The 24,890-nt window shown below is 63.7% G+C and overlaps 2 protein-coding genes across 4 annotated transcripts in view; both read left to right on the plus strand.

Moving 5' to 3' along the window:
* PDE2A (phosphodiesterase 2A) overlaps positions 1-4,664 on the plus strand; it is a 54,421-nt gene extending 49,757 nt beyond the window's left edge. For both annotated transcript variants that reach the window (XM_042792590.1, XM_042792591.1), the window contains 5 exons: positions 8-107; positions 328-440; positions 718-756; positions 930-1,036; positions 1,289-4,664. In XM_042792590.1, the coding sequence (XP_042648524.1) occupies positions 8-107; positions 328-440; positions 718-756; positions 930-1,036; positions 1,289-1,511 (582 nt within the window). In that variant the 3' untranslated portion in view covers positions 1,512-4,664. The remainder of the gene's footprint in view (positions 1-7; positions 108-327; positions 441-717; positions 757-929; positions 1,037-1,288) is intronic.
* A 3,669-nt stretch (positions 4,665-8,333) lies between these two features.
* On the plus strand, positions 8,334-23,142 carry ARRB1 (arrestin beta 1). Of its 2 annotated transcripts, XM_042792404.1 has the most exons (17): positions 8,334-8,691; positions 14,089-14,119; positions 14,349-14,409; positions 15,069-15,113; positions 15,789-15,985; positions 16,699-16,758; positions 16,882-16,949; positions 17,881-18,016; positions 18,107-18,191; positions 18,284-18,356; positions 19,227-19,364; positions 19,540-19,623; positions 20,092-20,115; positions 20,447-20,517; positions 20,859-20,910; positions 21,420-21,527; positions 21,676-23,142. In XM_042792404.1, the coding sequence occupies exons 1-17, from the start codon at positions 8,672-8,674 to the stop codon at positions 22,007-22,009; spliced, it is 1,587 nt and encodes a 528-aa protein (XP_042648338.1). In that variant the 5' UTR covers positions 8,334-8,671; the 3' UTR covers positions 22,010-23,142. The 2 variants fall into 2 exon arrangements, with proteins under 2 accessions (XP_042648338.1, XP_042648340.1); XM_042792406.1 differs by having other exon boundaries at positions 8,335-8,691; positions 21,420-21,786.
* Positions 23,143-24,890: the final 1,748 nt, after the last annotated feature.

Consider the following 24,890-nt stretch of genomic DNA (forward strand, 5'->3'; position numbering starts at 1 on the left):
TTTGTAGGACTACCAGCGCATGCTGGACCTCATGAGGGACATCATCCTGGCCACCGACCTGGCCCACCACCTCCGCATCTTCAAGGACCTCCAGAAGATGGCAGAAGGTGAAGCTCATGTGCTTGGGATTTGGGGTGTGTGTGTGCTGTTTCGGGGGGGTGGGGTGGAACTCATCCCCATCAAAGCTAAGAGGTGGCACCGCAAGTCCTAGCTGTTCTTCACATCCTTGTGTTGGGGGTGCTGGAGGCGGGGGAGGATTTGGGGGGGGGGGAGGTCCTTCCTGAGCCCCCCCCAACCCCAACCCCTGTCCCGCTCCCCACCCGGCAGTGGGCTACGACCCCAAGAACAAGCAGCACCGCAGCCTGCTGCTCTGCCTGCTCATGACCTCCTGTGACCTCTCCGACCAGACCAAGGGCTGGAAGACCACCAGGAAGATTGCAGTGAGTGCCACGCCGTTGGGGGGGGGGGGGGGGGCTGACCCCCTGAATGCCCCTCCACCTCCCCCTCCCCCAGCACACACAGATGTCCCCAAGCTCTGGGGACGGGCTGGCCCCTTGCAGTGGCATCGTGCCACCCCTGGACCAGCCAGCAGCCCCCTCCCCAATGCAGAACCGTTCTCCTGCAGCCATGGAGAGGGGTGCGGGGTGAGGCGAGGGGGGCACCCCAGGCATGCACCCCCCCAACCCCCCCGCCATGCTGACAGCCTGTCCCTTGCAGGAGCTGATCTACAAGGAGTTCTTCTCCCAGGGTGACCTGGTAGGTAGGACCAGGGCTTGGCGTAGGGTTGGGCTTGGCCAACACTCTTGGCCAAAACAAAGGGCGTTTGGATGAGGTGAGGGGGAGGGAGAAGTGGGGGGGATTGCCTGCGAATGGGGAGGGGGGGCCACCAGCATTGACCCCCTTCTCTCCTTCCTTGCCCATTGCTGCAGGAGAAAGCCATGGGCAACCGTCCGCTGGAGATGATGGACCGGGAGAAAGCCTACATCCCCGAGCTGCAGATCAGCTTCATGGAGCACATTGCCATGCCCATCTACAAGTGAGGCCCCCCCTCAACCCCGCCAAGGGCTGGGGGTGGGTGGGTGGGGCCCTTTGCCATTTCCACCCCCCCCTTTCCCATCCAGGGTGGGATGGGGGGCTGCTGAGCAGGAGCTCTTGCAGATGTGAGGGGTGGGATTTCCAAGCAGTGGGGATGGAGGCGGGGGGGGGAGCAGGGTTGTATCCAAGTGAAGAGGTGCAACGTTATGCTGATGGGGGTGTGTGTGTGTGTGTGTCCCAAAAAAAAAAAAAGGTTGCTGCAAGACCTCTTCCCCAAGGCGGCGGAGCTCTACGAGAGGGTGGCCAGCAACCGGGAGCAGTGGACGAAGGTCTCCCACAAATTCACCATCCGGGGTTTGCCCAGTAACAACTCCCTGGACTTTCTGGATGAAGAATATGACCCGCAGGCCCCCGACCCCCAACTCAATGGCTGCCTGGAGCCCGAGGGGGGGCAGCCCGAGCTGGGGGCCGAGTGAGGCAAAGAGGGGGGACACCCACCCCCCCCCACGGCCAGGCCAGGAGCAGCCCCAACGCTCATCCCCCAGCGCCGTGGGGAGGAGGTTTGGGGGACACTCCCCCCCCCCCAATCAGTGACTCTGGACCATTGCGGTGCGGTCTGCACCCACTGGTGTCCTCCCCCACCCGTGGGTGACTGTCCCCTCCCTCTGGGGCAGGTATTCAGGTGTGTGTCCCCCCCCCTTCCCTCCACCCAGTGATCCCCAAACCTTTCTTTACTGGGAGCCTGCCTTGGTGGCTGGGGACACTGGGGAGGGGGGGGCTGGATGTGCTTTAAACTGCCTTAAGGCTCCCGTCCCCATGGGTCGACACTGGGGACGATGTCCTGGTGGAAACATCCCATGGAGGGGTCATGAAAAGGGGGGGTGGGGGGGTGGGGGGCGGTGGAAGTGCTGCTGGGGTGAGCATGAAGGGGCTGGGAGGTTTGAAGATGAAGGAGCCAGGATCGGGCCCGTGGGAGGAGGTTGGCTCAGGTTGGGGGTGGAGGGGGGGTTGGGGGTGGGAAGAGGCACCTGGAGTGGGATGGCTGTGGCCGTGACCGTGGGGATGCTCTGCCTGCACCCCCCCTGCCAGACCGGCCCCCACCATGCTTCTCCCTCTCCCCCCCTTCACCCCAGGACCCACCCCCCACCCAGACCCACTCTCCCCGTGGGAGAACTCGTGGAATCCCAGAGATTTTGGGGTGGAAGGGACCTTAAAAATCACCCAGTTCCCCCCCAGCCCCCACGGGCAGGGACACCTCCCACTAGCCCAGGTTGCCCAACTCGTCTCCCATCCCCTGCAAGGGCTACACACGCGTGCCAAGGCTGGGGGGGGTGGTGGTGGTGTTCCTGCTCCGTGTCCCCCACGTGTCCCCTGCGTGTCCCCACCGCCTGGGTGCTGGTTCGGCTCCGTGGTGCCCGCCCTGGGAGCGAGGAGCTGCGCTGTGAGCAGCCCCAGCTCGTGGTGGCTTCCCAAGTCCGATGTCCCGTGGTGCCTCTGGTCCTGCAGACCACCATGGATGGACCCTGCCATCCTCCCATGGTCCCTCTGGTCCTCCCGACCACCATGGGTGGACCCTGGTGGGTTCTTGCTGTCCTCCTGGTCCCATCAACGGCCATGCGTGGACCTTGCAATGCTCCTGTGGTTCCTTTGGTCCCACTAACAGCCATGCATGGACTTTACCATCCTCCCATGGTCCCTCTGGTCCTACAGACCACCATGGATGGACCCTGCCATCCTCCCATGGTCCCTCTGGTCCTACAGACCACCATGGATGGACCCTGCCATCCTCCCATGGTTCCTCTGGTCCTACAGACCACCATGGATGGACCCTGCCATGCTCCCATGGTTCCTCTGGTCCTATAGACTGCCATGCATAGACCCTGATGGCCTCCTGTGGTGCCTCTTGTCCTACTGATCACCGTGCATGGATCCTGTTGGCCTCCTGAGGTCCCGCTGGCCATGCACAGAGCCTGCTGGTCTCCCACCATCCCTCCTGCCCTGCTGACTGCCATGCATGGACCCTGCCATCCTCCCGTGTTCTCTCTGGTCCTCCAGACCATCATGCATGGACGGTGATGGCCACCTGTGGTGCCTCTGGACCTACCGGCCACCATGCATGAACAGTGATGGTCTCCTGTGGTGCCTCCTGTCCTGCTGATGACCATGCATGGACCCTACCAGCCTCCCATGTTCTCTCTGGTCCTCCAGACCACCATGCATGGACTGTGATGGCCTCCTGTGGTGCCTCTGGACCTGCAGACCACCATGCATGGACCCTGCAATCCTTCCATGGTCCCTCTGGTCCTACAGACCACCATGCGCGGATCCTGATGGCCTCCTGTGGTGCTTCTTGTCCTACTGATGACCATGCATGGACCCCACCATCCTCCTGTGGTCCCTCTGGGCCTGCAGGCCACCATGCATGGACGGTGATGGCCTCCTGTGGTGCCTCCTGTCCTGATTACCATGCATGGACCCTGCCATCCTTCCGTGGTCCCTCTGGTCTTCCAGACCACCATGCATGGATGGTGATGGCCTCCTGTTGTGCCTCCTGTCCTGCTGATGACCATGCATGGACCCTACCAGCCTCCCATGTTCTCTCTGGTCCTCCAGACCACTGTGCATGGATGGTGATGGCCTCCTGTGGTGCCTCTGGACCTGCAGACCACCGTGCATGGACCCTGCCATCCTCCCATGGTCCCTCTGGTCCTACAGACCACCGTGCATGGACCCTGCCATCCTTCCATGGTCCCTCTGGTCCTACAGACCACCATGCATGGATCCTGATGGCCTCCTGTGGTGCCTCTGGTCCTACTGATGACCATGCATGGACCCCACCATCCTCCCGTGGTCCCTCTGGGCCTGCAGGCCACCATGCATGGACGGTGATGGCCTCCAGCGGTGCCTCCTGTTCCCCTCACCACCACGCCTGGACCCTGCTGGCCTCCCCACGGTCCCTCCAATCCCCCAACCCAACACGTGTAGACCCCCTCAGCCCCGGGGTGGGGGGGCTCTGCTCAACCAGCCCCCCCAGGGTCCCTCCAACCATGCGTCACCCAGGTCGGTGGCACCCCCAACCAAAACCCCCCTCAACCACCACCAAAACACCCATGAGCAGGGGAAGCGGGGCGGCTCGCCTGGAGGGTGGGGATGAGGGTGGGTGCTGAGCCCTGAGGGATTGGGGGGGTGCTGAGCACCCCCCCCCCCCAGCTGCATCATCCGGCTCATGGGAGTGGTTTGTGTGGGGGGGTTCACCATCATGGCCAGGGCCAGTGGTGGAAGCGGCACGGTAAAATCCTGGCGCTGCCAGGGTCGGTCCCACGGGGATCGGTCCCACCAGGGTCAAGGGCAGCACAGGTGGAACTTGGGGGGGGTGTGTGTGGGGGGGAGTGTGTGTGGGGGGTGATTTGCTACCCCATCTTTGCTCGCCCCTCCCTGCCCCCCCCCAGCATCATCCCACGGTGCGGTGATGCTCCCCGGCTGCACTGGCTCCCTCTGGGATTTGGGCTGCGGGGCGGCCGCTCCTCTCATCGCCTCGCGCCTCTTTTCTCGGGGGTCTGCAGGAGCAACACCCTCCACTCCCCCCCAAAACAAACAAACAAAAAAAAAAGCCGAACTGCTCCCCCGGGGATGACGTGAACTGAATTCCTTTTGCCTTACCTACTCGGAGATGCCTTTAGCGAGACGCTTTGCCCAAACCCTGGTAGGACACCCCCCCCCCCTGTCCAGGTGACCACCCCTGGCTGCTGGCCCACGGCTTTGGAAGACACCCCCCCCCCCCCACATGATGGCACAGAGCGGGGGGACAGGGACAGGCCCAGAAGGCAGCGAACCCCCAAACTGCAAGAGGAGGAAGGTGGCTCCAGCCTCGATGCAACACCAGCACGGCCATGCCCCCAGCCTGGTGCCAATCCGGGAGGGACCTCGCCATCCCAAACTGGTGTCGATGGATACTGGGAGGCGGGGGGGGTGTAGGGGGCGGTGTCCTGCATTTGGGGTGCCCCATCCCGGGTACCACGCCGTGGCAGGGCATGCAGGGCCGCCCGTTTCCCAGCTGTACCCCACTTGGCCAGCTCCCGCCGCTGGCGTGCGTCGGTGGTCGCCGCTCCCTCGGCTCCCGGCCCCATATGTGCCCCTATGGATTCCCCTATGGATTCCCCTATGGATTCTCCTATGGATTCCCTATGGATTCCCCTATGGATGCCCCTACGGATGCCGGGGTGCGTGGCTGGCACCCTGCCTGCCTCCCCCACGCGTGGCACAGGCGTGTGCAACCGCCTCCGGCTTCTCCGTCCTCCCTCTCGCCGCGCTGGTTGTTCTGGGCTCCGACGCAGCCCCAGGGGGAGATGACTGTCCTCCTCCACCTCCTCCTCCTCCTCCTCTTATTCCTCCTTCTCCTCCTTCTTCTTCCTTCTGTTTCTATTCCTCCTCCTCTTCCTCTTATTCCTCCTTCTTCTCCCCCTTCTCCTCTTTCTTGTCTTCTTCCTCTTCTCCTCCCACTTCTCCTTCTCCTCCTACTCTTTTTCCTTCTCCTTCTCCTCCTTCTTCTCCTTCTCCTCCTTCTTCTCCTTCTCCTTCTTCTTCTCCTTCTCCTACTCCTCCTCTCCTTCTCCTCCTCCTCCTCCTCCTGTTTCTCCTCTTCCTCCTCCTTTATTTTATTTTTTTGGTGGGTTTTGTTTTTCCTAAATAAATTTCATACGTTGATCTCCCCGCGGTGGGTTGGTGGGTGCCTGGACCTGAACCTGTGTGAGGCGTGTGAAGGGTGTGAGGCATTTTGGGGTGCAGGCAGGGGTTTGGGGTGCAGGCAAAGCTTCCCTTGCGAGGGGACCCCCAGGTCACCCCCAGCCCCCGTCACAGCCACGGTGGGGACTGGGTGGCTGCAGCTGGGCCTCACACAGCCCAAAACTGCCCTTGGGGACACACACGGACCCCTCCGGATGTTCCACCCCCCCAGGGGACACCAGCGGCATTTGGGGTCCCCAGCCTGGAGCTGCCCCCTCCCGCCTCTGACACCGATGGCTCCGTGCCCTTGGTGACGTCCGTTTGCCTCCCTGGGTGCACGTGGGGTGCCAGGGTCACCCATCACGCCCCTCACCCTGGCCTTGGGGCTCCCCCCTTCCCCCCATGTACCTCAGCCATCGCTTTCCTTCTGTCCTTCTGTCCCTAGATGTCTGTCCGGCTGTCCCCACCCTGTCCCCTTTTCCCGTGCCCCACACCGCATCGTCCCTTTGGACACCCCACCCCCGTGACCCCCAGGTCCAGGACGTCCCCCACCTTTGGGCCACCCCCCCTCCCAGCACTGGGGTGGGTTTTGGGGGGGCTGCTCAGCACCCCCCCTGCCACCCATCCCCATCCTGTGCCTGGATGGTCCCCTGCAGTGTCCCCAGCTCCCTCCCTGGGGGGGGGGTGGCACCTGCACACTGGTCACACTGGGCAAACCCAGTGCCCCCAGTGCTCCCAGTGCTGGACTCCCCGCAGCAGCCAGTGGGTGCATTTTGGGGGGGGTGGGGAGGGGGCTCAGGCTCTGTGGGTGCGATCCTGCGGCCGGGTGCTGTGCCTCGCCAGCGCGGTCCTGCAGGGAAGTTCCACTGCACGGCACTGCACAGGGCCACACAGCACTGCACTGCAATGCACTGGACCACACAGCACTGCACAGGGCCACACAGCATTGCACTGGACCACACGGCACTGCGCGGCACTGCACCAGGCCACACAGCGCTGCACAGCACTGCACGGCACTGCACAGCATGGTGCAGTACTGCACGGGATCATGCAACACTGCACTGCACTGCATGGAAGCACAGCGCACCGCACTGCACAGCACTGGACCATTCTGCACATAATCCATTGGCTTGCACCAGGCAGCACGGCGCGGCGCTGCGCGGGGCCACAGAGCGCATCACTGCACTGCACTGCACCTCACTGCACAGCACCACGCTGCACTGCACATCACTGCACGGCACCATGCCACACTGCGCAGCGCCGGGTCACAGTGCTGAGCAGCACACTGCACGGCACTGCACCACACAGCATAGCACCGCACCACACTGCACTGCACTGCACAGCACCGCACTGCACAGCACCATACCACCCCACCCCACACCGCATCACATGACACTGCACAGCACTGCACCGCCCCAGACAGTGCTGCACTGCACTGCACCGCACCTCACTGCACTGCACATCGCTGCACAGCACTGCAATGCACGGCACCGCCCCAGACAGTGCTGCACTACACTGCACCGCACCTCACTGCACCGCACCGCACCGCACTGCATTGCACAGCACGGCACTGCACAGCACGGCACCACCCCAGACAGTGCTGCACTGCACTGCACTGCACCTCACTGCACCGCACCGCACTGCACTGCACGGCACAGCACTGCACTGCACGGCACCACCCCAGACAGTGCTGCACTGCACTGCACTGCACCTCACTGCACCGCACCGCACTGCACGGCACAGCACTGCACTGCACGGCACCACCCCAGACAGTGCTGCACTGCACTGCACTGCACCTCACTGCACCGCACCTCACTGCACCGCACCGCACCGCACTGCACTGCACGGCACTGCACGGCACAGCACCGCACTGCACGGCACCACCCCAGACAGTGCTGCACTGCACTGCACCGCACTGCACTGGACTGGACCCCACTGCCTGGCCCGGCCCCGCAGGCCCCTCCCCGCTCCCCGCGGGGTTGCGAAGCCGCGGGCGGGCGGTGCCGCGCCCCACGCTCCGTGGGTGGGTTCGGGGGGTGCCCGTGGGAATAAACCGGGGGCCGCTCCCACGGCGGCTCCGATTGGCTGCTCTGGCGACGGAGGCGGGCGAGGGGGGGGGGGAGACAGCCAATCAGGAGGGGAGGGGCTGCCCGCAGGGTTTGAGGGGGGGTTTGCACACACACACACACACGCGGGGGGGGTCGTGTGTGCGTGGGGGGGGGGTGCACGTGGGGGGTGTGCGTGCACACGTGGGGGGGGTGTGTGTGTGCACGTGTGTGTGTGGGGGGGAGGGTGCACGCGTGGGGGTGCGCACGCACAAAGGGGGTTGTGTGGGGGGGGTGTGTGTGCGTGCGCGCGCGTGTGCAGGCACGGGGGGGCGCACCTCCCCCTCCGTCCCCACGCGCGCGCGCGCGCAGGGCGGTGCACAAACACAACACCCCCCCCCCCCCCCTCATCTTTTCCGTCTCTCCCGTGTCCCCCCGCCCTCCTCCCTTTCCTCCTCCCCCCTCCCCTTCCGTGTGTGTCCCCCCCCCCCTCCCCTTCCTTCCCCCCCCCCCCCCCCACCTCCCCGCGCGTGTGGTCCCGCGCGTGCCGCCGCCCCCCGCCCCGGGGCCGCGCCGCTCGGGGGCGGGCGGAGGCGGCGGCAGCGCCCGAACCGGGAGGGGGGGGGGGGGGCCGAACCTTTCCGAACCTCGCCGAACCCTTCCGAACCTTTCCGAACCCTTCCGAACCCCTCCGAACCTTTCCGAACCTCTCCGAGCCGGGCCGTACTGGGCCATACTGGGCCGTACCGGGCCGTACCGAGCCCAGCGCCCGCCCCGCCGCCGCCTCTCCTCCCTCCACCATCCAGCCAGTAATTTTCCAAGCCCGGTCGGCGCTTCCCGGTTGAGCTGCCCGGAGGATCGGTGGGGCCATGGGAGACAAAGGCACCCGGTGAGTGGGGCGGAGGGGAGGGGGGTGGGGGGGCACCCCCCCGGAGTGAGGTTGCGGGGGTGGGGGGGATCCCAAAATACCTCCGCTGCCCGTGTCAGCGCTGCCTGCACCGCCCCAGCGCCGGGCTCAGCTGCAAACATCTGGGCATCGCTGTCCTGGGGTGGGGTGGGGGGGGTCACCCCAGCTCTCCCCACTCGTGTTTCAAGTGAGAGGCTGGAGCGACCCCCAGGAACCGGACCCTGATGTGTGTGTCACACCCCCCCCCCCCCCCCCCCCGCCCCGAACATTTGGGGGGTGCCAGGTCTTGAGGCGCGGGGACACGATGCTTTGGTCCCGCGGGGGGCTGCCCGTCTTTTGGGGCGACACCCTCCCCCCAACCCGTGCCGGTGGGGAGGGGGTTCCCTCTGGCCTCCCCCAATTTCCCAGACCCCTGGGGACGCAGCTTGGCCGAGACGGTTGCTGTGAACCCACCGACCCTGGGAAAAAGAGGTTGGGGATTTGGGGACCGCAGGGGGAGAGCCCAGTGACCCCCGACAGCCCATACACGGGGCGCCTGAGGAGAGTTTTTGGGGTGTCTCCCGTGACACCCCCTCCCCGGCCACCTCTGGCTGTCGCAGAGGGGTGGCCAAGGGGTTAAAACCCCATTTCGGTGCCATCCCTCACCCCGACCCCTTGCTGACAGCTCGCTGGCCCCCCATCATTCATTATTTAGGGCGCTTAGGGGCGCTCCCGCTGGCCCCCCAACACTGGCAGGCAGGTCAGGGGGTGCGGCACTGCCCTCCCCTTGTCCATCCCCCCCCCCCCCCATGGTACCTGGGTGTCAGGACCTGGGGGGCTTCAGTGCGGCTGGTGTCACCGTCGTGGCCGACAGCAGGAGGGAAGGATGAGGAGGGGGGGACGGGACCCGGCCCTGCTTTGGCAGAACCTTCCAGAAACGCTGCAGCTTTTTGGGGTGTCAGGATGGAATTTGGGGGAGTCCCGCTGACACACACCTTTTCCCCACCCCCCCTCCCCCCCCAGTATTTTGGGAGCGGAGTGCTGTCACCGCTAGACAGGCTGCCTGCATGCTGCCACGCCGGCTGCGGACAACAGCATCCGTGTCCCCCCCAATTCAGCACCCCTAATTCTCAAGAACCGACGTGTTGCACCCCTGGAGCTGAGCAAGCAGCCCCCCCCCTCCACGCCCTGAGTCAGGGGGGTGGGGAAGGGGAGCCCCACTTTTGCAGCAATGAGGCTGGAGCACCCCTTGGGTGCGATCCCTTCCAGGATGGAGCCACTTTGGCCCCGGGAGATTTTGGGGTGCCCGTGGGGAGCACGGGCAAGCGGCGTTCCTGTAGGCTGGCAGCGACCACGGTCAGGAGAGCCATGAGCGGATCTTCTCCCTGCCCACGCAGCGCGTACGGAGAGCGCCGGGGGGGGGGGGGGATTTAGGCTGATAAATCCCCCCCCCCCCCCTTCCCCTTTTGGCTCATTTGGAGCTCCGACCCCAAATCCACTCGGATTCATCCCGAAGCCGCGGATGAGGGGTTGAGGGGTTCAGCTGCAGGAGCTGCTTTACCATCAAATACACCAAAAGCATCATTTCTGCTGATTACTCTGGTGCCACCCCACTTTTCTCGGGAGGGGTCACTGCTCCTTGTCTGCCAACCGACCGGCCTCGGTGCTGCAAGATTTGGGGTCACCCTGCTCCCGGCCTGACCCTGGGTGCTCCGTGCAGGGTGGGGGGATCACCTCCAGGGTGCTGCCAAACCCTGGGCGTGGGGTGCGGGAGCCGTTCCCGGGTTTGGTGGGGTGCTCGGGGGGCTCGGTTGGGTTTGGTGGGGTGCTCGGGGGGCTCGGCTGGGTTTGGTGGGGTGCTCGGGACCTCAGCCGGCGTGGCTCCGTGCGTCATCGTGCCACTGTTCCCAGCCTCCCGCCGAGCCCCCTTCAAAGCCCCGCGGTGGGAAGAGCCGGAGGAAGCGGCTCGGCGGAGTAAACAGGCGAGTTTGTGGCTACCAGCACCGCCGGGGACCGAGCCAGCCCCGACCGCTGCCAAACCCAGCGCCTAATTATTTGCAGCTTCTCCAAAAACTTCACAGCTCCTTCCACCCAACCGGGGCGGCCGCAGCTCCGGGGGGCACCCGCTGGCCTCCGCGGGCCAGTTGGGATGCTTGGCCGGTGGCCCGTGGTTTGAGCTGGTGGTTTCTTGGTGGTCAGCGGAGACGAGGCTGGAGCTGGGGTGGTCCCGGCACGGCAGGACCCACCTCGGTTGGCACCGGGCACCCCATGGTCTCATCCTGCCCCTCTGCGGCATCAAACCATGCTGGGGCCGTCTTGGGGTGCTCTGCGGCCCCCCTGCATGATGCCATGGGGTCCGGGAGCGGGATCCCCGCTGGGAAGAGAGAAGGAACCCTGAAAGGTGGCTGGGGAAGGGGAGAGAATCCTGCTTCCTGGATGGTGTTTGGAGAACAAACTGTGGGAATAACAGCAGGATCCAGACACATCCCGAATCCCACAGCCAAGGCGTTTCCTTGCCAAGGAAGCCGGGGGGATGCTGCCGCCGAGCTGGGATGCAGCGGGGATGTGGGATGCAGCGGGGATGTGGGATGCAGCGGGGATGTGGGATGCAGCGGGGATGTGGGATGCAGCGTTGGGCCCGTGGGATGCTCCTGCTTTGGGCTCGGCTGGCACGATGCTCCAGGCTCATCCCAACACGGCTGGCACGGAGCCCCCGGCCGCCGGAGCGTGTGATGTGGTTGCTGGCGGCTCCGTTATCCCCGGAGGTCCCTTCTAACGAGGCTCTGGCTAATTAGATCTGGCCGCTGGCCCCATTAGCGGGAGAACCCATGGAAACCCCCGGCTCCTCCGCCCCAAGTTCAAAGGCAATCGGTGGCGTTGCCGTCAGACCCCTGCTTGGTGGAGGCTCGGGTGGAGGTGGGGCGGGGGGAGTCAAATCCTCATAAATCTTCCCCACGGAGATCAAATGGACCCCACTCAATTATCAGCCACTGAAGAAAGCGATCGTTAGCCCCGGCCCGGTGCCTAACGAGCTCATTAAGGTAGGGGCTCAATGGCAGGGGGAGGGCAGGAGAGCAGGAGCCGGCTGTGCGGCAGCGTGCCGGGGGGCTCGGGGGACACCGGGGCTACCGGCCCGTGGTGTGGGTCCACTCTGGGCTTGGAAATCACCAGTGGGCGAGTGGCGGCTTCCTGCCTCGTGTCTCCGGCGTTTCGACACCAGGAAGGGCTGGAGGGGAAGGGAAGGCTTCATGCTTCCTCCTCCCTTCCCTCCAGATCCGGCAGCGGTGGGGGGCTGAGGGTCCCCCAGAGAAATCAGTGTCCCCACATGCCCCCTTCCTCCCCTCTGCGTGTCCCCTTCCCCTCTCCCAGGGGTGCTTTCGGACAGAGCACACCATTTTTTTTTTTTTTTTTTTTTTCCTCGGGGTGGATATCCAGGGCGTGGGGCTTTCTTGGGGGGCAGCCTGGCGGGGTTCTTGCGCCCGTAGCGTGGGGTCACTGCGAGCTGTTGTACCCAAAGCGTGGGGCCAGGCAGGGTGCTTGTACACCGTGGGGCTGCGTGGGGCTCCTGCACCCACTGCACAGGCTCTGTGGGGCTCCTGTACCCATAATGTGGGGCCAGGACAGGCTCGTGGGGTCGTGTGGGGGCTGCGCAGGGGTCTTGAACCCATAAGTGGGTCTCAGGCTCTGTGGGATTCCTGCACCCATGGTGGGGGGTCAGCAGAGGCTCCTGCACCCACAGCATGAGGTCACGTGGGGCTGTGCAGGGTCCCTGCACCCATAAGTGGGTCTCAGGCTCTGGGGGGCTCCTGCACCCATAATGTGGGGCTGGGTGGGTCTCAAGCTCTGTGGGGGTTCCTGCACCCATAGTTGGGGGGGTCAGCACAGGCCCCTGCACCCATAAGTGGGTCTCAGGCTCTGTGGGGCTCCTGCCCCATACCATGGGGTCACCCCAGGCTTCTCAACCCTCACAGGAGGTTTTGTGGGGCTCCCGCACCCCCAATGTGGGACCACCCCAGACTCCTGCACCCCCTGGTGTGGGGGGGCTCCTGTCCCCATAGCGTGGGGGACCGGGGAAGGAGCGCTGAGTAATTGTTTCCTGCTCACCATCGATCTCGCGCCATCGCCGGGGGTTCGTTAGCGGGTTCGTTTGTGTAACGAGGGATGGGCAGGAGGCCTCGATGCTGCGCCCCCCACATCCTGGGGAGGGGGGGAAGCTGGTCCTGGCTGAACCTCCAGCCTTTGGCCCCATTTCCCGGGGCTTCCCGGCGTCGGGATCCGGCACAGCGAACCGTCACCACGCTGAGCCCGGTGCCAGGCCTCTCCGGGGTGTCCCTGGGGTGCTGGTCCCCTGGGGGGGCGGGGGGGGGGGGGATGTGGGGTGACAGGCTGGCAGACAATGCTCCTCACCTCGCTTTTATGGAACGCCTCATTAATTACCTGGAAAAATCCCCCCTGCCCTGTTAGTTGCTCGCAGGAGGATGGCATCGCCTTCTCCATCCCCAGCGCTGAGACTGGGTGCTCTGATCACCCCTTGGCCTTAAAAAGCAATTAATTAATTAATTGTGGGGAAGGGGAAATGCTGTGCCCTTCCCTAATGAGCCCAGGCCCTTTATTCCCCTGCCCAATCCCCTGATTTCTTTAATTGCAGCAGCTTTCCCGTGGGGACACAGGGATGTGGGGACACGGGGGACATCGGGGTGCAGGGGGGGTGTGGACATGGGGACAGAAGGATGTGGGGATACGGGGATGCAGGGGTGTGGGGATGTGGGGACACAGGGCAGGAATGTGGGGACATGGGGGTGTGGGGTTGTGCAAACGTGGGGATGTGGGGACACAGGAATGTGGGGGCATGGGGAAGGGATGTGGGGACACGGGGGACATGGGGATGTGGGGCCAGGGGGACACAGGGGACACGGGTGCAGGGATGGAGGGGCATAGGGATGCAGAGATGTGGGGACACAGGGGACACAGATGCGAGGACGCGGGGATGTGGGGGCACAGGGCCACTTGTGCTGTCCCTCCTAGCGTGGGGGGGGCCCTGCCCTCCTCTGGTTTGCCGTGTCGGGGTGTCTCTGCCCTCCCTGGCTCTGGGGGGGCTGTGTTCCCCCCACCACCCCCGGCAGTGCTGCCCGCTCCTTCAGCACGAGGGCGGGGGGGGGACATGGGGAAACTGAGGCACGATGAGGCGAGGGGGGTCACCGGTGGGGTACAGGCAGCTCTCCTTGCTGGGGGGGTGGGGGGGTCCAGCCTGGCCTGCTCCCTGCCCCTTGCACTGTGGGGAGGGGGGGGGGCTCCCCAGTGTCCCATGGGTGAAGGCACCATCACCCACCCGGGGTCCTGCAGCACCCATGGGTGCCCTGCCTGCCTTAACCCCCCCGCCCCCCTCTTTGCTCTCTGCAGGGTGTTTAAGAAGGCCAGTCCCAACGGGAAGGTAAGCGGGGGGGTCCCTGGGGAGGTGGAGGAGGGGGGACACCCCCCCCCAAAATACTGCTGGCACAACTCGGGGTGGGGGAGGTGGGGGAGCACCCCAAAGTTGCTCTGCACGCTGCGTGAGCACCCTGCGGCAGCAGGGAGGGAAACTGAGGCACGGGGTGTGGGGGGGTGGTCTGAGCACCCCCTAACTCCCGCCCTGTCCGTGTTGTGTGTCCCCCCCCCCCCAGCTCACCGTCTACCTGGGGAAGCGGGATTTCGTGGATCACATCGACGTGGTGGATCCCGTGGGTACGTGGGGGGCTGCCGTGGAGGGGGAACACTCGGGGTGGGGGGGGGGACACAGACACAGCGCGGTGGGCTGAGCTCGCCTGTGCAGCCCCCCCCAGTCCCTAGTGCTATGTGTCCCCCTCCCCGGCAGTGTCCCCTAATGCCTCAGTGTCCCCCCGCTCCCTGACAGTGTGTCCCCCCCCCCTGCCTTGCAGTGTACCCCCTGTCCCTGGCAGTGTGTCCCCCCACCTCAGCGGTTTCCCTTGACACCTCGGTGTCCCCCCCTTCCCTGCAAGTGCCCTCCCCCCCTCAGTGTCCCCCCCAGTCCCTGGGGCTGTGTGTTCCCCCCACCCAGTAGTGTCCCCCACCCTTGTGGTGTCCCCTAACACCTCGATGTCCGTGTCCCCCCCGCCTCAGCAATGTCCCCTAACACCTTAGTGTCCCCCCCTCCCTGGCACTGTCCCCCTCCTTGGCAGTGTGTCCCCCCCAAGCATTGTCCCCTAACACCTCGATGTCCCCCCCCCCATCAGTGTCCCCTAACTCCTCAGTGTCCCCCCCCCTTACCCTGGTGCTGTGTCCCCCACCCTGGCAGTGTCCCCTAACACCTCGATGTGTCCCCCCCCCCCTGCAGTGTGTCCCCCCACGTCAGTGTCCCCTGACACCTCGGTGTCCCCTTGCAGACGGAGTCGTGCTGGTGGACCCCGAGTACCTGAAGGAGAGGAAAGGTAACGGGGAAAGGGTCGCTGGTGCCGGGGCCGCGGGGGTGTCCCCACCGTGGGGACAGCCGTGTCCCCCCCACCCCGCTGTCGGCCTCTCTGGGCCCTCGGGTGACGTTTCCCAGCCCCCTGCCACCACGCCGTGACACCACTTTGCCATGATACCACCCTGCCGTGATGCCACCATCGCCATAATGTCACCCTTCCATGATGCCACCATGCAGTGGCACCACTCTGCCAGGATGCCACCATCCCATGATATCACCATGCCATGAGGCCACCATACCATAACGTCACCATGCTGTGATGCCACCTTGCCATGAGACCACCCTGCCATGAGACCACCCTGCCATGAGACCACCCTGCCATGAGACCACCATGCCATAATGTCACCATGCTGTGATACCAGCGTGCCGTGATGCCACCATGCCGTGAGATGATACCACCATACCGTAGTGTCACCGTGCCATGATGCCACCACGCTGTGGCAACACCCTGCCATGATACCACCTTGCCACCCTGCCATAACGTCACCGTGCCACGGTGCCACCGTTCCACAATATCACCCTGCCATAACGTCACCGTGCCACGGTGCCACCGTTCCACAATATCACCCTGCCATAACGTCACCGTGCCACGATGCCACCCCACCACCAACCTCCACCTCCTTGTCACCCTCCCCAGTCTTCGTGACCTTGACCTGTGCCTTCCGCTACGGCCGCGAGGACCTGGATGTCCTGGGCCTGACCTTCCGCAAGGACCTCTTCGTGGCCAACGCCCAGGCCTTTCCCCCGGTCCCCGAGGAGAAGAAGCCCCTGACGCGGCTGCAGGAGCGGCTGATCAAGAAGTTGGGCGAGCATGCCTACCCCTTCACCTTCGAGGTGCTCCTGGGTGCTCTTCCCTTGCTGCTGGAGGGGACGGTGACCCCCCCGTCCCCTTTGGGGACATCGGGGTCCCCTCCGTAGAGCCGCGGTTGGGGGTGAGGTGCTTCCACCCACGATGAAGATGCGGTTTTTGAGTGGTGGATCTTAGGAGCAAAAAGCAGCCAGCGGTGGGGAAACTGAGGCAGTGACACCAAGCTTGGAGAGGTCGGGGGTGGGGGGGGTCCCCCAAAGTCAAGTGGGGCTTGGGGAGCTCTGGTGAGGTGGGGGGGGGGGGGTGGACCCCCCTATTTTGTGCTTCTGCACCCCCCAATTGCAAACAGCCCTGAGCGCTTGCGAAATAATCTTCATTCCTCCAAGTCCCCCAGATTATCAAAAAAAAAGAACCCCAAACTCATGGATTTTCATAACTCTTTGGGGTTTGGGTCTGGAGAAGCTGAGCCGCTGCCTAGGAGGGATCCAGAGCAGGACTTGGGTTGAAATATGGCCGGAAAGGAAAAAAAAAAAAATTAGGAAATGTAATTAGGAAAATGAGGAAATTCTTCCTGGCTGTGGGCAGGAAGGGGAAATGGTGGCGGCACCAGGAAATCCCAAGGTGGTGGCACTGGGAGGGGACTCACTGCTGAGTGGGTGATGCCGTGGGTCTCCGAGGTGAAAAGGTGGTTTGGGGATGGGGGTCCCAGCCCCCCCTAACCCCCCCGTTTCCCCTTCAGATCCCCCCCAACCTGCCTTGCTCTGTCACGCTGCAGCCGGGCCCAGAGGACACGGGGAAGGTAAGGTCCCCCCTCCTCGTGCCACTGGGCAGCGGTGACCGGCCGTTGGTGGGGGTCACCTCTTCGGGGGGTGCAAAGGGGGGGTTCTCTGCCTCCTTCTCTGCCCCCCCTCCTGGTTTCCAGGCCTGCGGTGTGGACTATGAGGTCAAAGCTTTCTGCGCGGAGAACCTGGAGGAGAAAATCCACAAGAGGTGAGTGGAGGGGATCCATCCTGCTCGGGTGGGAGCAGCGTCCTTGAGGTGCTGGCAGGGGCTGCGAGCTGGCAGTGGGAAATGGACCCCCCCCCCCCCCCGGCTTTGTGACTTGCAGTGGGTGAGATGGGGATGGGATGGAGGTGTCCTCCAGGTTGGGGTTGGGACGGAGATTTTTGCTGGAATGGGGCTGGAGTTGGGATGATGATGTTCACCAGGATGGAGCTGGGATGGAGATGTCCTGCGGGATGGTTCTGGGATGGAGATGTCCTCCAGGCTGGTCCTGGGATGGAGATGTCCTGCAGGATGGTCCTGGGATGGAGATGTCCCCCAGGCTGGGGCTGGGATGGAGATGTCCCCCAGGCTGGGGCTGGGATGGAGATGTCCTGCAGGATGGTCCTGGGATGGAGATGTCCCCCAGGCTGGTCCTGGGATGGAGATGTCCTGCAGGATGGTCCTGGGATGGAGATGTCCTCCAGGCTGGTCCTGGGATGGAGATGTCCCCCAGGCTGGGGCTGGGATGGAGATGTCCCCCAGGCTGGGGCTGGGATGGAGATGTCCTCCAGGCTGGTCCTGGAATGGAGATGTCCTGCAGGCTGGTCCTGGGATGGAGATGTCCTCCAGGCTGGTCCTGGGATGGAGATGTCCTGCAGGATGGTCCTGGGATGGAGATGCTCTCCAGGCTGGAGATGCTCCCCAGGATGGAGCTGGGCTGAAGATACTTTCCGGGGTGGGGCTGGGTGAGAGATGATCGAGGGGTTGGGCTGGAGACATTGCTGCTGTGCTGCAGGCCAGGAGCCCAGCCTGGCACGGCTGTGGGGCTGCCCCATGGTGACCTCCCCCCCGTCCTTCTCCTGCCCCAGACGACCAGAAGAAAAGAGGGATTGGACCCCAAACGGGCTTGGGTTCTCCTCTCGCTGTCTCCCCCCAGGAACTCGGTGCGCTTGGTGATCCGTAAGGTCCAGTACGCGCCGGAGCGACCCGGCCCCCAGCCCATGGCCGAGACCACCCGGCAGTTCCTCATGTCGGACAAACCGCTGCACCTCGAGGCGTCCCTGGACAAGGAGGTGGGCGAGAACCAGGGAGGGGACACTGGGGGGGGGTTGACCCCGGGGAGGACGGGGACCTCACCGTCCCCCTTCCTTTCCACCCCACAGATCTACTACCACGGAGAGCCCATCAGCGTCAACGTCCACGTCACCAACAACACCAACAAGACGGTGAAGAAGATCAAAATCTCAGGTGGGAAATGGGGCTTTGCCCTCCCCCGGCTGCCGTCCCCGTCACTGTGGGGACCCTCCCCAACCCCCCTGTCTCTCCATCTCTCGCCCCAGTGCGCCAGTACGCCGACATCTGCCTCTTCAACACCGCCCAGTACAAGTGCCCGGTGGCCGTGGAGGACGCCGAGTGAGTACCGGCTGCGTGAGGACAAGGCGAGGGGCCCTGGGGACCTCAGTGGAGCCTTGGAGGTCTCCTGCCCCAGTGCAGCACCAGCGGGATGTTGCGTTCCGCGAGCAGGTCCTGGTGGGAGGAGTGGGAAGATGGAGACCTTTTCTTTGATGGCATCCTGGGGGACATCACCCCCAGGCTGAGATGAGCTCCAGGCTGGGGCAGGGATGGAGATGTCTGTTGCGTTGGGTCTGGAGTTGGGATGGAGTTGTTCTCCAGGCTGAGACTGGGATGGAGTTGGGATGGAGATATCCTCCAGGCTGGTCCTGGGAAGATATCCTTCAGCCTGGAATTGGGATGGAGATGTTCACCAGGCTGGGGCTGGGATAAGGATCTCCTTTAGGCTGGTCCTGGGATGGAGATGTTCTCCAGACTGGTCCTGGGATGGAGATGTTCTCCAGACTGGGACTGGGATGGAGATGTTCACCAGGTTGGGACTGAGATGGAGATATCTGGGCTAGGTCTCAAGTTGAGGTGGAGATATTCACCAGCCTGGGACTGGAATGGAGATGATGGTCTGGGTCTGGAGTTGAGATGGACATGTTTACCAGGCTGGGGCTGGGATGGAGATGTTCACGGGTCTGGGACTGGGATGAAGTTGGGATGGAGATGTCCTTTAGGCTGGTCCTGGGATGGAGATGTCCTCCAGATTGGGACTGGGATGGAGATGTTCATCAGGCTGGGACTGGGATGGAGATGTCCTCCAGACTGGGCCTGGGGCAGAGATGTTCCCCAGGCCAGGATGGAGAAGCCCAGGGTGGCCAGTGGGGCTGTCGGAGCTGGGCGGGGGGAGCTGGGCCTCTGGCTGATGGTGGCCATCACCCCCAGCGACATGGTGGCCCCGAGCTCGACGTTCTGCAAGGTCTACACCCTGACCCCCTTCCTCGCCAACAACCGGGAGAAGCGGGGGCTGGCGCTGGACGGCAAGCTCAAGCACGAGGACACCAACCTGGCCTCCAGCACGCTGTGAGCCCCCGACCAACCCCGGGGCTCCCCCCGACAGTGTGGGGGGACACTGAGCCCCAGTCCTGCTCTGGGACTGACGTGGCGTTGGCGGGGGGGATGACCCTGTGGAGGATTTGGCGGGGGGCTGGTCCCCGTGGACATCCCCTCGCTGATGCTGACCTGCTCCTCCCTCCAGGTTAAGAGACGGAGCCAACAAGGAGATCCTGGGCATTATTGTCTCCTACAAGGTCAAGGTGAAGCTGGTGGTGTCACGAGGAGGGTGAGTTTTGGGGGGGGGACACGGACACCCACACCTCTCCCCACCCCCTCCCCAGGTGCTGCTCCCCGTCTCTTCCCTCACTCTCCATTGGGGTTGGGACCAGCCTCGGCACGTGTCCGTCCCCCCCACCCTGGGGATGCTGCGTGGTCCCCAGGGATGGGATAGCAAAGCTGTGGCAAGGTGGTCCTTGGGGACACCGGGGTGGCCTTTGTGGGGTGAGGGGGGGGAGGGAAAAAGGGGGGGGGGTCATTAATCCCTACAGTATCCCCTGCTCGCCCCCTCCTCTTTGCCGCAGCCCCTTTCGCAGCCCTCGCATGCCACGAGTGGGGCCCATCACCCCCCAACACCTCCCCGGGGACACAGCGGGATGGGGGGACACACACACACAGAGCGGGATGGGGGGGGGACACAAGGTTTGGCGGGGGGGGTCACGGTGACTAATGTATTGTTTTCTTTGACCCACGCCAGCCTTCTGGGAGACCTTGCCTCCAGGTAACTCCCACGGTCCCCCCAAATTGCTGCTGCTGCAGACCCCACCACCCCCACCTTCCCCCATTTTTCCCCACCCCCCCACCCCCCCCAGCCCCCTCTGCTTGTCACCCTGACCCCACACGTGTCCTCGGGATGCCACTGCTGTTGGGGTCACCGACTCCCCAGCAGCCAAAAGAGACAGGACAGGGCTGGTGAACTGGGGGGTCAGAGCCTCTGTGTGTCCGTGTGTGTGTGTGTGTGTGTCCGTGTGTCCCGTGTGTCCCCCCCCCCCCCCAAATTTGCCCCGTTCTGCTCCTGCTTTGCCCGAGTTTTACCCCGGCGTCTCTTGCAGCGACGTCGCGGTGGAGCTGCCCTTCACGCTGATGCACCCCAAACCCAAAGAGGAACCAGCACACCGGGACGGTGAGTGTCCAGCCCCGGGTTGGGGTTGTGGGGGGGGCAGCCCCGTTGTGGGGGGAAGGGGCATGGTAGGGATGGGGGGGGGGGGGGTTGGGGGGAGGCGGTCTTCCCGCTCCCCTATCCGCACCAGCGAGGCTGCGCAGTGCCTGATGATTTTCAGCGCCTGTTGACCCATTCCCATGGCAAATCTTGGGGTTAAAACCATGGGGGGGTGCCCCCCCGCTGCACCCTAAACCCTGGGGGGGGGGGGGGGGGGTCATGCCCTCCCCTCCCCATGGGACAGCGGTGACACCCCCCGGGCCGTCTGCGGTGACTAACCCTGTGCCCTACGTCCCTCTGTTCAGTTCCAGAGAACGAAGCGCCCATCGATACCAACCTGATAGAGCTTGACACAAAGTAAGAGACAAAAAAAATCCTCCCCCTCCCCCCCCCCCCAAAAATCACTGACCCCCCCCAGATCCCCAACCCGCCCCCCCCAGGGGTCTGTGTGGGGGTGGCGAAGCGTTTGCATGACACCCCCCCCTAAACCCACAGACCGCCCCGGGCTGTGGCATCTTCCCTCCTCCCTCGCCATCTCCCCTACCCCCCCAAAAAAACCCAAACCAAACCAAAAAAAATCCTAAAACCCCCCAAATCCAGGCAGAAATCGCAGTAAGGAAGCGCCCACTGGGATTGTGTGTTGGGGGGGGGTGTGTGGGGCCCCCCCGGGGATGGGGGTGCATGCAGTGGGAACTGCTTTGCAAACCAAGGGATGGGGATTTAAGAGCTGCCCCCTCTCCCCCCAAAACTGCTGAAATACCGGGGTGAGCCGGCACAGCGGGGACCCCCAAATCCTGCACCCCGTGTGTCCCCCCCCTGCTATAAACCTCCCCCCCCGCTTTGTGTTTTGTGTGTGTGTGTCCCAGCGACGACGACATCGTGTTCGAAGACTTCGCCCGCCAGCGACTCAAAGGGATGAAGGACGACAAGGAGGATGAGGAGGAGCGGACAAACTCCCCGCAGCTCAACGACAGATAAGCGACCCCCCCCGCCCCCGCAACCCCCCACCTCATCCCCCACCCCCCCCCACCCCCCGCAGCTCACCGGGCCCCAGTAACACCAGTAACACCCGTGCATTAAGGCTGCTTCTCTTTTCTATAATGATTTAATTTTGTTTTCTACCTGGGAGCCTCGGGAATGGCCAACAGCCGTTAGAACCCGCGCCGCATCGTCGCTCTTCATCCAGCTGCCAGAGCTGCTGTTTCCCGGATGGGGGGGTGTGTGGGGGGGGTGCTGGAGGTGTTTTGGGGGGGGGGGCCACAGCATCGCAGCATCCCCCCATCCCCATCCAGCCCCCCTGCATTCCCCCCTCCCCAAGCCCTTTCCTATGAGCTGCCTCTTTTATGCGTTTTATATAAGTCTGGTCTCAACACCAGTTTGCTACAGGGAGAGGGGGGGTAGGGGGGGGTGCAGCAGAATTTTTGGAGGTGGGGGGGGACGGACGAATATTTTCTAGGCAGCCTGCTCATGGGAAAGGGCACCTGTGCGCCTCGGTTGTCCCCTCCTTTCCCCCACGGCTGGCCCCGCTGTGTGCTGGTGGGGGGGTCCATATGTGTGTGTCCCCCTCCCCGGGATGCACCAGCCTGGCTTTGCCCCTCACACCCTGCCCAAGACTTGACCCAGCGCTGGGGTTTCGAGCTGGTAAGACTGGGAGGGGGGGCATCCTCCCCCCCCCCCCCCCCCCCCCCCCATTCTTACCCCCAAATCCTCCTAAAGCGGCCAACCCCGGGGTGGGTTTTTTTTTTTTTTTCTTTTTAAATTTTTTTGCTTCAGCTGCGGTGGTTTTCCACCAGCGTGGCCTCCCCGGAGGAGCCGAGCTCAGGGCTGGGTTCATGGTCTTGGAGCTGGCAGCTGAGGGGGACACACACACCCCCCCCCCCCCACCCCGGGGCCACGCCATCAGCCACACACTTGGGTTGGGGGGGGGGGGCAGGGGGCTCCAAATGCCCCTTCCCAGCCCCAGCAGGGCTGTGGCATAACAGCTTTGTTCCCCGTGGGGTTACACCAGGGATGCTTTGGCCCCCCCACGCCCCGAGCTGCAGAGCTTCCCCTGGTTGATGTTCCCCCCCCCCCCCCGCCCCGCCATCGGTGCCTGTGTGAGTTGGGGGGGTCAAGCACCTATCTGGGGGGGGCGGGGTGGGAAGGGGAACACAGCCTTGGCCACCCGTGTTTCGCTGGGTGCTTGTGCCTCTCGGCTCAGTGCTGCCCGGCCTGGGGCCCATCACCCCCCCCCCGCCTCCCCAAAACCCCCCACCCCACCTCTGGGGGGGGGTCGGGGGGGGTCTTGGGTCTCCCACCACCAACCGAGAGGCTTCTGCCCACTATTTATTGTGCCGTTGCGGTCAGCGTTGTCATCCGAGAGCAACCCGTGGGGAGATAGCTCCATTGCCCCCCCCTCCCAATCTGGGGGGGGTGTGCAGGGATCAGCACCTCCCGTTATTTTGGGGTAAAGCTGATGGGCAGCGTGGTACTTCTTTTTTGTAAAGTGGTTACTTTGTACTGTTCACTGATAACCCGCTTCTTTGGTTTCTTCCACCATATCTGTGACGTTTCTGTGTTCTGTCAAATAAATTATTCTAGTTTATTAAACTCAGAAAAAAAAAACAAAACAAAAAAACCAAACAAACAAAAAAACAACAATAACAAAATCAAAATACAGTCCCAGCGCCTGGGCGCTTCTGTTGGCTCAGGGCAGGGGAGCTGGCACAGTCCTGGGGTGTTCTCCAGCATGGCCCCCCCACTGTGATGCTGGAGGGGTCCCGGGGGTCCTGTCCCCCCCACAGCAACTCCCTGCAAACCCACGCGAGCGGATTTTCTTGTCGCAGCACCTCAGGCTCCCGCTGCTCCTGTCCTGGCAGATTAATTTATCCACGCAAACCCGTCTCCAGCACCATCCTGGTGTTTCCAGCTCCCCCCTCTCCTCCCCGGGGCTGCTGGGTCACCCCTGGGGCTCAGTGGCTGCTCAGCTGCCCCCTCCAGACCCCCCTTTTCTGGCTGTAGGAGATTTTAGCCACCCCTAGTCCCCGCACCCTGCCGTCTCCCGGCTTCCAAGCTCCCCCAGCTCCGGCGGGTAAATCTCGCCTTGGCTCCCATCCTCTGCTCGCGCCCAAGCGTGCACCCCGCGAGCTCCGGGCTGGAGCAGAAACCACGCAAATCGATGCTAAAAAAAAAAAAAAAAAAAAAAATCGATGCTAAAATGGGCTAAAAGAGGGCTCGCACCAAGCTGCCGCTCCCGCCACCCTCCTTGCTTTTAGCTAACGGGAAATCTTGCTCCTTGGGGTGGGAAAGGATGGAACGGCTCCCTGCCAGCAGAACCAAGGCGTTGGAGCACCACGTCGCTCTCGTGCCGGGCTCTAACCCCACCCCAGCAACCCAGAAACGCCGGCGTCTCTCCGTCCGGCCTCCAAGACCAGCGCAGACAGACGGACGCAGCTTTAATGAGCTACTTAAACGACCAGCTGCGTCCTGGTGAGGAGCTTCTCCGAGCTGATGGTTTATGTTGTGCCCGAAAGGCTGGCACGGCAGAGCTCCAGCCAGCCGGGACACAGTGCCCACAGCCATGGAGGAAGAGCAACCATCATAGCCCTCATCATCAAACCCTCCTGCAGCAGCCGCAGCTGGAAAAGCTGAGGTTTCTCCAGCATACCTAGGGTAGCAGAAGGGAGGAAGAACTCCCGGGGGATGAAAGCTGAGAGCTGGACGCCAGCTCCGTGGCACGGTTGGGTGGGATGGGGAAATTGGGAAAGTCCTTGGTGCACAAGTGTCCTGGGCTCTCAAGGAGCGGAGGATGCTCGTGCTGCCGGGGGAATGGGCCCCGTTAAACCCAGCTGAGATCAGCCCAATCTCCTCCCCACAAACAGGGCCCAGCAGTGGTAGAGTAATAAGAGGCCTCGAAGCAGAATTTCCACCCTCCCAGGTCCTTAAAACCCCCCAGGCACCCTCGGAAAGAAAGCAGGGCTGGCAGCAGCCTCCGGCCTTGTGCAAAAGCGTTGCCTGGGTTTTGCCTCCGCTCTCTCGCAATCTGGGCGTTGGAGACTGGGCCTGAATGAGAGGGGGGGGAACACATATGGGTTCTGGCTTCTCCCCACTTCCCAGGGAAGGGAGGAGAAACCCAGCGCGCTGCTTGCTCCCAACAGCAGCCACAGCACCACTCTGGATTTGCTCCCTGCTGGGAAACGGCTGCGGCCTGGCGAATCCAGCTGCTCTCCCCAGCCGCGATGCCTTGCCCTGGAGTGAAGCCAGAAAGGAAAAAACTCTTGCCTCAGTGAAAACAAGGGTCCTGGAAGACCTTTCCGTGGTCCCAGGGAGAGAAAAAGGTTGGACACATCCACGTCCAA

This window comes from Tyto alba, unplaced genomic scaffold (assembly GCF_018691265.1).
Source record: "Tyto alba isolate M040663 unplaced genomic scaffold, T.alba_DEE_v4.0 Super-Scaffold_2, whole genome shotgun sequence".
Lineage (NCBI taxonomy): Eukaryota > Metazoa > Chordata > Aves > Strigiformes > Tytonidae > Tyto > Tyto alba.